Source organism: Anas platyrhynchos, chromosome Z (assembly GCF_047663525.1).
Source record: "Anas platyrhynchos isolate ZD024472 breed Pekin duck chromosome Z, IASCAAS_PekinDuck_T2T, whole genome shotgun sequence".
In the NCBI taxonomy this organism is placed as follows: domain Eukaryota; kingdom Metazoa; phylum Chordata; class Aves; order Anseriformes; family Anatidae; genus Anas; species Anas platyrhynchos.
Window position 1 is genome coordinate 3014646 of NC_092621.1, and position 12250 is coordinate 3026895.

A 12250-nucleotide genomic window follows, 5' to 3' on the forward strand; every position below is an offset into this window, starting at 1 on the left:
GCCATGCTCCTTATTTGTTAAGAAAAATCATTGTGGTGAATGAAGGGGAAGCTCTCCTTAAATGAAAGATGGTCTGTCTGCAGTCTCAGTTGGTGGGTGGTTACTTACCTTTAGATTTAATCTCTGTCAGAGACAGAACGCGGGGCCTGGGGGAGCTCTGCAGTAAAGTGGGAGAATACACTCCCCCCCAGGAACAAAAGCCATCTTTAGATACTGTTTGTGTTGCATGCTGTATAATGAAGTCAAAGATACTGCTAGACACCCCCTACACACACCCACATCACCCAGGAAGAAAGCAGCACTGAGAGGCTAATGTCTCTGCCAAATGTACCATTGGTAAAAAAAGAAACCCCCCAAGAAAACACAAATACATGATAACTGGGGGCCTTATCTTAGGTGCCATCATAAATTGTAACCTGCTGTTGTGAATAAATTCACACATCTAACGTTCTGCCAGCAATTCTGAATCTGTGTTTGTTGCCTGGAGTACATACAGGAGGTTTTTGGCCTGTAGTCAGAGTCAGGTTAGGGAAGCGAGGAATCTCTAAGTAAAATCCTGTGAGGTAATTTCCCACAAAGACTTCTGACAGTGTGAGACAATGCAATGCTACAACAACAGGAGACTGTCACTTCTCCAGAGGTCCAGGAGCATGCTGGAGAGCATCATGGCACTTAGGAAAGCAGTGACATGGAAAACCATGCAAGAGGAAAGGTAAGAGGGGGACAGTGATGAGACATGAAAGCCTGAAAAAATGACTTAGGTTTTCCAATAAAAAACTTGACAGGCAGCTGACTGGATACCTGGCCATGATTATCAGCATAGAAGTCTCCAACTTGGGTAATACCGCAGCACTGCACAGACTCACCTTTTTTTATATGACTCACCTCACATTTTATGACTGGCTGCAAACCAGTGGGTTACCAGCAATCCAGTTTCTAGCCAGAGTACCCTAGATGATGCTGTTTTTCCACAATACTCCAAATTCTTCTGATCCCTTGCACTTTCCACCTTGGAAGTGTCCCAGACCAGCTGGGAAGTAATACATTGTGCACATCAAGATGATCTTTAAGGTCCCTTCCAACCCAAACCAGATGAAAACAGCAAAGTTTACTAGGCACTATTAAACTGAATTTCATTGAAAACAATTGCTTTTGCTTCATTTAAAAGGCATGCAAGCCTCTGTTGGTAGAGCTGTGCTGGTTGTGATGCTTTAGTGAGTCTCAGAAAGGGAGAATTACGCTAACCATCTAATTGTTGTTAGCAAGCTTTCCGCTCCAGCTCTTGTACTCCAAACCTGTAAACAACTACCATGAAAAAAGACTAAAAATCAATCAAGCTTTAAGTCTTTATGTATAAAGTTAAGGCTAGAGTTTTCATTACATAGCAACTGACATTCTGCCATTACATTAATTCTGTAAAGAATATTTTGAACAGTCATTGAAAATGGCTAATAAAAACAACCCTCCCTCCCCCACTGCATTTTCAAAGATTTCTACCTGACATTTCTCACGGCATTCTCTCCCCAAAACAACAGCATTTCCTTCTCCATCACCATTCAGTCCTTTGGAGGTGACACAGATGTCATTTGGGATAGCAAAAGTCTTTCAGGATTTTTCTCTTCAAACTGACTCAAACTCTCTCTGCCAAGCTGTATATTTCTGGCTCAGCTTCTTTGCCGATGGCTTGGTATGGGCAATCACATCCAGGAAATCTGCTGTTGTGATTGTATCCAGTCGGATCACAGGTAAGTTACTGTTACCTAGAGAAAATAGATCAAGTATCATTATTACTACCAAAAGACATTCTTTTAAGTCTAACATACAACTTCCTATATAAAAACAGCAGAATGAACCTAGTGAGATAAAGATACTGACATAAAAAAAAGGCTAATTTTCAGAAACATTAGCTTTGGTAAATGTTTTAGAAATGGAGATTGAAACTTCTCTAAGCAGATAATAGAGCTCCACCTGCTGGGGTTAACGCAGTTTCTAGAGTTAGAGCAGTAGATGAGCATTTGCAGATCAGATTCTCTAATCAAAGCTGTGGTACCTTGCTGATGGTTTTCAAGAGCATCAAAGATTTTCCTCACTGGTCTCATGGCTGCTTCCTTGCACACGAGTTTAATATCTGAACCAGAGTACCCCTCGGTTTCCTGTGACAGAACCAGAATGATAAATTGCAGCTTACAGCCTTACAAATCAGATGACAACGGCATTTACCAGCATCTATATTTTATTTGTATTTTTATAAAGTATCTGTAAATTCTATTGCTGTCAGAAATGTATCACAGAATATAGAATGAGGATATTGAGAGTTGGAAGGGACCCACAGGGGTCCTTGAGTCTGACTCCTGGCACACACCAAGTATGTATAGATAGGCACATATATATGTGTGTACGTATATATACACCCTCCTACACATCCCTTCCCCACCCCAGCATTACTGTTTGCTCTAGCTTTGAATGCCCGCAGTACTTTTCAGGTGCAAGGGAAATACCAAGCATTTTCTTTCTAAGTGACAGTTTTCTGTAGGTCAACTAAAACTCACCTTTCTGTGTCTGTTTCCGGCCTTCATGTTAATAAAATAAGTACATTTCCTCATTTATAAAACAAAAATTGAGCGGAATTGTCTCTGAACAGAAGTAAAAAGAGACAGCTGGGCAAGCTGTAGATATTTCCAAAGAATTTAGGATGTGACAAGGGGCTAAATAAAGCAAGCCTGATTTCCTAGTGAATCTCACCCTTGTCTGAAAGCTGTTTTCTCCTGCTGCAGTGGAGCTGTGACAAACCTTCCCTACCCAATTAATTGTTCATTACCCCAGTGATTTGGAAGTGCTCCCAGCCCGGTGAGAAGAGTGAGAGAACATACTATTGCTGTAAGTCTCCCTGTATTTAAGGCTGAAAAATTGGCCCAACAGAGAGGATCAGAAAACATGATTTTGCAGCAGAGCTGTGGAACCAGTGATTTCCACAGAATTTTGCAGGAATGTACCTGCAAAACACCTAGCCCTGCCTCTCACTAATTTCTGGCTGGCCTTGGGCAGACCTGAGGTCTTTCCCCTAGCTCTGTCTGTTGCAACTGCCGCATACAGAGGTGCTGACCCTACCCTCTGCCCTGGACCTGTTCCCCCATGACACAGTTCTATTGCTGTTGATGGTACAGGTCACTCCTGCTTACATTTCCCACTCTGGAAGTCCCCAAGCTGCTGCAGCGCTGTCTCACCTGGCCCAGCAAGCTGTAGTCCAGGTCTGTTCTCAGCTCCACTCCTCCGCTGTTGCTCAGAGGGGGCAGCCAGTGCTGGATCATCGCCCGCCGTGCCTCTTTACTTGGAAGGTCGACCAAAATCCGCTTCTCCAGCCTTCGCAGCATGGCAGAATCCAACTCCCTGCAAGCAAAGCAGAAGAGGAATCATTTCAGTGCATCTCTTTGCAGAGATACTTTTCACAGGAAGCTCCACACAGCAGGGACTGACAATTTTCAACCCCACCTGTAGCTGTGCCAACCTAGTTTTGAAAAAATAGATTAGTTGCCAAGTGCATTCCTGTCACTGTGTTAGCAATACGCTGACGTGGTGACAACAAGGCTTAACAATAACTTGTAAATTGTAACTTGTAACTTGAAGCTGCAGCTATCGTGTGTGCAGCATGTCCTGTCAGTAATAACCTCTTCGTTTCAACCTTTGCTGTTAAGGAGACACAGCAAATTGTCTGTCTGGGGTAATATGTCAGGACTAATTAATTGCTGCTTTGTAAGGGATGCTTAAAATATAGACAGAAACAGACTTTCAATCTGGGATGCAAGGACCATGTTTATGGCAGAACGGGAGCTTGATCTGAGGCTGCTGCCGCAATGCAAATTGTATATCATACAGCCCCGAAGGACAGTAACCTTGTAAAAAGGACCACGTGAAAGGTGAACAGGCTGGATCAATGTGCCAATGAGCCAAAACCTCTGTTGATATCAGCTCTGATACAATGTTTGGCAAAAGCAATACCAAAAAACAAAAACAAAAACAAAACATCACAAAATACAAAAGACTGAGAATACTCCTCATTTTTACTTGTTTGTGATGCACAATGAAGCCTGAAAGAAAAAAAAAAAAAAAAAGATTTTTTTCCGCTCCTTTCTCAAAGCATTTTGTGACCACCTAGATGAAGTCTTTCTAGACAGCACCACAGATCCTGTCAGTTTGCAGGAGTCCTGGTACGCCTGGCATGCCAGCTCTGCAGATGCACATCCAAGTGGGTTATTTAATCTAGCCTTCTCCCAAGTGCTCCTCAGTTGTCTGCATCTAACAGTGACATAACTGAACACAAATTCCTACTCTGGTTCATCTCTTGTTACTCATATAATGGGAAAAATCTACAGGTATCCCAATCATCCATACAATTTTCAAGAAGAAATAGCAGCTACAAAGTATTTACTCATAAGTCTCCAGTACCTTCCAGGAGCTGCTCTGAGCTATTATCCTTCCAAATGCAGTACCAATCTTTCTCTAGTGGCCCCATTCAGACACTGAATTGTTATTTCAGTTTAAAATTTAGTTCCTCATGCCTGCCAAGAAACTCTCATCAAGGAGCAACTCTCTGCAATGTGTCTTGTGCTAAGAGGAAAAAAAAAAGGAGTCCTAAGCACCATTTCCACCCCTGTCAGCTGAGCAGGAAGAGCCAGCTGCTGGAGGACTGTGCCTGCAGTGTAGGTACACTTAAACCTGCCTCTACCTTTGATGATTCCTTGGCTGAAATCCTTTCACCAGCAAAGTCAACACACAAGCAATACTTCTGGTATAAAAACCCTCTTGAATTTACAGGCAACTGACTGCCAGCTGAGGACAGACCTGGAGCACACCAACAAAGCTTATTTCTGTCACCTTTGGTGACTTGTCCTTATTTTTAATAATATCTTCTACTGGCACACAACATAGGAAAAGGAAAAACGGCCACCCAGGTAGGTGCTGTCACTCAGCTGCCCCTGTCCCCGGAAAGGACCTCTCAGTTTTGGAGAGCTGAGTCAATGGCTCAGGATGATCGATAGGATTGTCCATGCCAACAGGAATTCACTCAGATCCTTCCCAGTACTCCTAATCAAGGACTCTGATCTAAATACCAGAGCTTTGCTAATCAATGGCTGTTGGTGTATTGATACCATTACTGAGATTTCAGGCTGCTTAAGAGGCTTGCTGAGCAGCCCTGGGGTTTGCCCTACGCTGTGGGTTTGCCCAGTGCAGCGCCTCTCACACAGGCTGCAGAATGGGCACAGGACCATCTTGGTCCCCTCTCCCCTTCCAGATGTTTATTTCAGCAGCTTCTCAGAACTGCTCTGCTAGGCTAGAAATTAATTACTCTGCAGCTGACCATCCCCTTGGCTGCTATTTTCCCACATTGCCTTCCTCCATGTGCACAAACAGAGCCAAATTTCTCAGGGTTTCAGAGGAGCCCCTGCAGGTACTCTAACTGCTCTTGCAGGAGAAGGGCAACCACAGCCACAGTCCCCGCAAACACCCCATGAATCCGCCAGATGTGGACATTTTCCACCACTCCAGAGCACTGTTGGGCTGCCCCTTGACATCACAGCTTCACGAGCTCCCTAGCCACCCACAGAGGAAACAACCTTGCCCTTAGTGGATATTAACACAGCAAAAACACAGCCACCGAGAGGCGCTGGGCCCCCAGGCAGTATTTCCAGCTGTTCCTCCTACTGCTGTGTTTTAGTTCTGCAGAGATGTAAGTGGTGAAATAGAGGTCTAAGAAGTGCTCATAACTCAAGGAACTGTTCTGTAAATGAGCCCACTGGTACATACAAGTTGCTCTGCTTACCCAGAAAGGTTACAGTGACCCTGCTTGTTGGCTTAGAGAGGAAAACAAAGACGTAATGTTTCGGTTAGCTTAAAAGTGTTTATGTGCTAAATTGTTTTGTTAGTGATCAAATGCAAGGTTAAGTGACAACAATAACCAGAACAGAACAATAAGCACTGCGCCAACCAAAATATTATGGGCTCTCATTTCAGAGAAATGTGTTAAGAAATGCTTACAGAAATAATCTCTACAGGACCTACAGAAGAGGGTGACTTCTGGGATCTCTCCCAGGCTGACATCACAAGGCATCGTGCCTGATCATCACTGCCACATTTCATGGAGGTAAATGAGGCAAACAGCTATTTTTGTTCCCATAAGGAGGAATATTAATAAATGCACTAGGCAGAAATTCAGAGACCTCAATACCTACAGAGGTGAAGCCAGAAACAGCAACAAGAGCTCACTGATAATTAATCCTTGCCTACGGGGATCATCACTGAGGTGCAGAAGAGGGAAAGGCACCAAGAGCAGCAAGCTTCTCATCATCCCACCTCCTGTCCTCCCATGCAGAGCCGCCACAGGCTGAGGGCTTATTCTAACTCCCTGTCTTCTCCTGGGGCTTCCCCACACTGCCCTCAGCTCTCCTTCCTCACTGCCCTCCACCTTATACACCAGGCACACACTGCTGGGAGTGAAGGGAAGGGCTGGCTGTGGGGTAATCCCCAATGTGATTTTGGATTTGCAGCCTACCTTCTCTGACTCCCCCTTGACTGTGTGCTGAGGGATCTAGCACAATGCAGCTCTGGTGGATGGGAAGAGTCTATCAGCTGTCACCAGAGCTTCACCAACCCTGAGGGTGGGCAAAAACCAAGCAGCACTGCAATGGAAGTTAAACACACCAATACGCTAGGAAACATTCACTACGTGGTTAAGGACCACTTTATTTCTTCATTAACAAGGCCTTTATTCTACGTAATTATGTTGAATCATTTCAACAAGGAACTTGTCAATAAGAAGTGCCTGGCTGATGAGCAGGGGGAAGCAAGGCTGGGCAGCAAGCACTGCCTGAAGAGGAAGATCAATAGCTGCAGTGCAGCTTAGGACAGCATAAAGAGCTTTGTTTAGGCTTCTTTTCATTCATCTAAAAGCAGCTTGGTACTTTTTTTTTTTTCATGATCAATAAATATCCAAGTTAAACAAATCTCTTGAAATCCAGCTTAATACCAAATGTTTGCAAAAACACAGAGCTGTGCTGTGCAAGGTCTGGATTGTAAAACGAGGTATTTTGAAACTTTTGTTACAAAATAGCCCTACGCAGCTCAAGTCTGGGGTCTCACAGTAAGACTGTTGGTAGCCAAGCACACAAAAATAATCCAAAAACACACAGGTGAGATCTTTAAACCCCACCAACCTCTCTGGAAGCAAACACTCCCAAACTCCTCAAGGCTGTCAGCCTCAAGGATGATATAAAATGCTCCTGGATTTCACCAGATTTTCATCTTCCTAAAGTACCTTTCTGCGTATATCTCCATCTGCATTTTAAAGCATCAGCATTTTAAAGCATCTCCACTCTTGGCACAGTTCTGCCAGGCGTTCATAGGTTGAATTAACTTTGGAGAGGGAAAAAATCCCACCTGCCCACAAGCAATGCTGAAAAAGTCTGAAAAAAGAAAACCTAAGCTCACAGGTATCAAACTTTCAGCAGTGGGAACTGGCTTCTCACAACAGCCCAGCTCCCACCCTTGTACCAACACAGATTGCCATCTTTCTGTGGGAGCAGTTCCTCCAAAATAGAAATCTTGTCATTTTGGGTCTACCTGAGAAAAGCTGTGTCATTTTCTTGATGTTTCAAGGGAGCAATTTTGCAGAAATTAGCACTTCAGAATTGCAAAATGATCCAAACCCAAATGTGTAAAACATTCAAAACTCGAGCCTGTAACTTCTGCTCAGCTTTCCAGAAAGAGTTTCAGTTGCATAAGACAGATGCTTGGCAACAAGACACACACAGGAATCTCTTTTTCTGCAGAGGCGTGCAGAGAAATCAGCCCCATGCTTGCATTAACACATCTCCAAGATCCCCAGATCCAGCACCTTCAGGCCAGTTGTGCTCTTTGAACTCTTCCTCTGAGGGTTTCAATACCCAGTTACACCAGAATACTGGTATTCAATACCCAGTTTTTCTTTTCAAATCAATGGATCCTGTAAAGACTTCTGATTCTCTTTAATACTGCCATGTTGCAGCATCACTTGTAAGGCTACTCAGAAGTTAATTTAAGCAAGAGACCACTGAAAGGTGCAGTGCATTGCTCAGAGTTTCTCCTTCTAGAAGGGTAACACACATTTGTAATGTATTACTAATGAACCACAAAGAGATGAATGGGTTATTAATGTATTAATACCCTTTCAATCTTAACTGTTCACACACACAGTAGCTATTTTTTTCCAGCATTTTCTGATACAACTGTAATATAATTAAGTCCTAGTCTGCTCAGTTCTTTTCCTTGGGTGTCACAAGCAAGAAGCGTGTTTGTACATTACACAAAATAAAATTTACACTGAGGCTTTTTAAAAAGTGCTCAAAAGCAAGCAGCTGTGGATACACACACTGAGTCATTTGAACATGGACACTTCCTATGGTCAGCAACAGCCTTGTGATCGCAGCCCAGTGCCCTCAGCCAGTTTTGGATGGCTCTGTTCTGTGGTTGTCACACTTCAAGAACAAGAAGGAGCAATGACAAAAGAACCCTTCATATTCCTATCATCTCTTTCACAGATGTCTGTCTTCGTGACTGTCCCCCACCAAGCATAATATCCAGTTTACTTCACTACAGTTCCCCTCTCTGCTTTCAACGTACCAATTTCTCTGTAGAAAAAAATGCCCTTCCACTGCAGATTTCATGGATCTGTAGCCCAGGGACATAGGGAATTTCAGGGCCAGCAGAAATCCACAGGCTAGTTCCAGACCTCTGAAAGCTAACCTAACTTCAAAAACAAGCTCATCATCCATTTGTTTCAACTCCCTGTACAGGTGTTGGCTCCTACTCTGAAAAAAGGTTAATGAGCTACAAATCAGACTGTTAAAAGCAGCTGTGCTTGTACAGCAGCCATTATTTTTCCCATGTACCATTTACAACCATTTGAGAAGGTTTGTATGAAAGCAAGAGAAATACACTAAACCAGTTCAGATAAGTGATCCAACCAGATCAACATTCTGGCTGCCAGTAGCCGTGGGAGAAGCCATCTAAGGAGAGCAGAGAGCTGGCCATTTTCTGCTGCCTGTTGTCATCTTCTCATCCTCTCCTCTCTGTCTTGTTCTCAGTACCTGTTCCGCCCATTTTGAGAGCCAACATGATGAAATATTCCAGTTCTAATTTCCAACCATTTATTCTTCTTTTCCAAATTATGTTAAAAGAAACAATGAATTTTGTCCCTCAACTTCTAAAAGTCACATTTGATACCAATAAAATCCAACTTTCCTATTTATGGAGTATCCTTCTAAGCACCAGATGTTTTAAGCACCTTACAGCTCCAGGCTGAAACCCTTCTTAGCTTAAACATAGTAAATAACTTGCCTCTAAAGTCAAATACTCCATTTTAAATATTAGCAGCTGGTAGCACCAGCATATGTTGACTTTATTATGGATTATTCTCACGTGGCACAAATAGCAAGAATTGTAGAGTTTAAAAGTAAAAGCTCCAAATTAATCTTTAAATGCTTTAACCAAATATCAAGGCTTTTTCTGCAAAAGTCTAAATAAAATCTTTATCTGTGCTTAGAAGCTCATGCAAATGTATTCAAAATGTACTCTCTGGATCTCTTACCATGGCAGATTGGAAGCTGCTAAAACAAATACAAGATCATCAGATCGGGCCAAGCCATCCATCTGCACCAGTAATTCTGTTTTCATCCGTCGACTTCCTTCATGTTCACCACTACCAAGATTCAGAGAAACATTATTTGCTCAGTGCATTAAAGTAATCATCTTTATTTATACAGTGTCATTCACAGCAACTGAGCCCTTGTCACCATTTTGCCCCAATTCAAAGCATGATTAAGCTCCATTAGCTAACATCTAAGCATTAAAATCAAGCTTTCTAATGATTACTTAAATGGACTCTCTTCAGTGCATTAAAGTGAGGAGAGTTCACCATTACTGAATCCAAAGAAAGTATTTAATTTTTTTTCTTTATATTAATCTCCAAATAAAACTGATGTTTACTAGAAAACAACTAAGGCTTTGATTGATTGACCTGTGTAGGAGAATTTTTATAACAAAACAGTTGCGATTAAACAACTAACACACCTACCTATTCAGGGCAACTACTGGAATTTTTCTGTGAGTGAGTTTTAAGTGGCCACAAGAAGATACACATACTGCTTAATTCAATAGTTTGCAAAATGTTGTATCAAAAGTAAACAGAAGAGTTTGCAGTACTGAAACAAATTGAAAAATAGGGCAGAGACCACACACAAAGGAGCCTTCTTCAAGGAGAGAAGGGGAACTTAAGCAAAGTGCTAAGAATACTGGCCCTGATCCAGGTAACCAATTTTGAAGGAAACCAGTTTGAACTCTTGGTCCCAGATGTGGAGTTCTTGGTAACCCCTGGACCAAATCCAGAGAAAACATCAGGGCCTTAGATGGTAAGAATTATAATTCAGGTTTAATGGCTTATTTCTGCAAAGGCATCCACACATTGGTGTAATGTCAATATTTAATAAGGATATGTAAAAATAACTGTATAGTCTCAGATAAAAACCCTTACTGAAATACATAATCCAGTGATGTTAATGAGAGCTTTTAAAAAAGTATGAAGGCAAGACTTGGCCCATAATTTATAGCTATCAACTGACAATTACTACAAGTTGTGTATTTATGATATGGCATATTCTATTTATGCATCTTCGTAAGTATATAATTTATAGTATATAACGTACATATAGCAACACTGTAATGGGCTCCTAATGGGTATAATGGTATTTTTGTATTTCTCCTGCTTCTCCTCCGTGTTCAACCCTTTCAGCTTTTTTAAAATAAAACTGTCTACTCCATGGATGACGATAATAACAACCTCCATTCCTCCAACTCTAAGTCCTGACAATAATATAAAAATTTGTCACATTAATGAAAATACCATTCCACTGCGTACACTACATCTTACCCTGCTCTGCCTCAGCCTGTCCAAAGCGTCACAAAAACAGCTGCTTTTCATTTGCTTCTAACAAGATGCCTGTTATGTCCCACAGCTGTCTTTACTTCCACTTCAAATACCTTATTTGAAAATACAACAGCACTGGTTATGTATTTGTGCTCTTCCCTCCTGCTTACAGTCTTCCTGGACCTGTTATTTCCATAGTCATATGCTAAACTTCTCAGAACCTGCCTTTCACACTACTCTACTGATCTCATCTACTGTGAATGAAACAATGACCACATCTCTTTTTAAATCCCCATAGCATATGCAACATTTTCACAGAACAGTATTTTCGGAGCTGATAGGCATTCTGAAAGTAATACACTACAAGTCTGTTAAAGCTGACAACATAACAGAAGAAAAATAACTTAATAGTAAGTCATGAAAATTACTGTTATCACTCAAAATAACTATACTGTCAATAAAAAAAATCTAAAAGACAAGTCTTTCAGGGGCCCAATCATACTCCTATTAAAGTTTACAGAGTAGTCTCATGCCTTACTTGAGCTAAAATTTGTTTCTAGAAGGTGTATTGTATGATTAAAATTTGGTCAGCACTACTAAAAAGATGCATTGCAAAGGGGGACATATATTTTCCTAACACCATAGGAAGCGATCTCATCATTTACCCAGAAACAGTGCCTCTTTGACTCATAACTGAGTCCAGCTCATCCAAGAAAATTGTGGAAGGAGCATGGTACCGGGCAAGCTCAAATAGCACCTGTTTAAAGAGAAGAATAAAAACGACAGAAAAGATTAACAAGAAAACTAACAGGAAAAGGCATTAAGAGCCACTTGCACTGGAGATAAATAATGGTACCCATACTCCAAACTTCTAGGGCAAAAAGGAGTATGTTCTAGGGCAAAAGATCTGGGTAGGCTGAGAGTCCCTGAATCCTCTCAAATTCTGAAAGGTTTGTAAAGGAGATATAAAGAACACAGGCATGTAATCCGGTTTTTATATGTAAATCTTTGTCTAAATCCTATCAGAGTACCCTGAGAATAATGGGATAGAAGAAAATGATCCATCAGAGGATTCTGGGAAGTCCTAAATTTTTAGCAGAGATTAAACATCCTGTCTTCTATTGGTGCTCCATTTGTAGTTTTTTAAATAAGGATTTGAGGAAAATAATAAATCAACTGCACCATAATGAAAAAAAAGAATGGATTGCTTCTCTTGATAAGAATTAAGAAGTTCTTTTGTTTTTCCTGGAGAAAACAACAGCTTGAACAATCAGGACTAGATTACAAAATGGAATA

General features: G+C 41.6%; 1 protein-coding gene across 9 annotated transcripts in view; it reads right to left on the reverse strand.

Annotated features, from left to right (window-relative positions):
• Positions 1-1332: 1332 nt before the first annotated feature.
• KATNAL2 (katanin catalytic subunit A1 like 2) overlaps positions 1333-12250 on the reverse strand; it is a 31174-nt gene continuing 20256 nt past the window's right edge. For all 9 annotated transcript variants that reach the window (XM_072031571.1, XM_072031570.1, XM_072031576.1 and 6 more), the window contains 5 exons: positions 11620-11711; positions 9620-9730; positions 3225-3387; positions 2051-2153; positions 1333-1760 (listed from right to left, as the gene is read on the reverse strand). In XM_072031571.1, the coding sequence (XP_071887672.1) occupies positions 1621-1760; positions 2051-2153; positions 3225-3387; positions 9620-9730; positions 11620-11711 (609 nt within the window). In that variant the 3' untranslated portion in view covers positions 1333-1620. The remainder of the gene's footprint in view (positions 1761-2050; positions 2154-3224; positions 3388-9619; positions 9731-11619; positions 11712-12250) is intronic.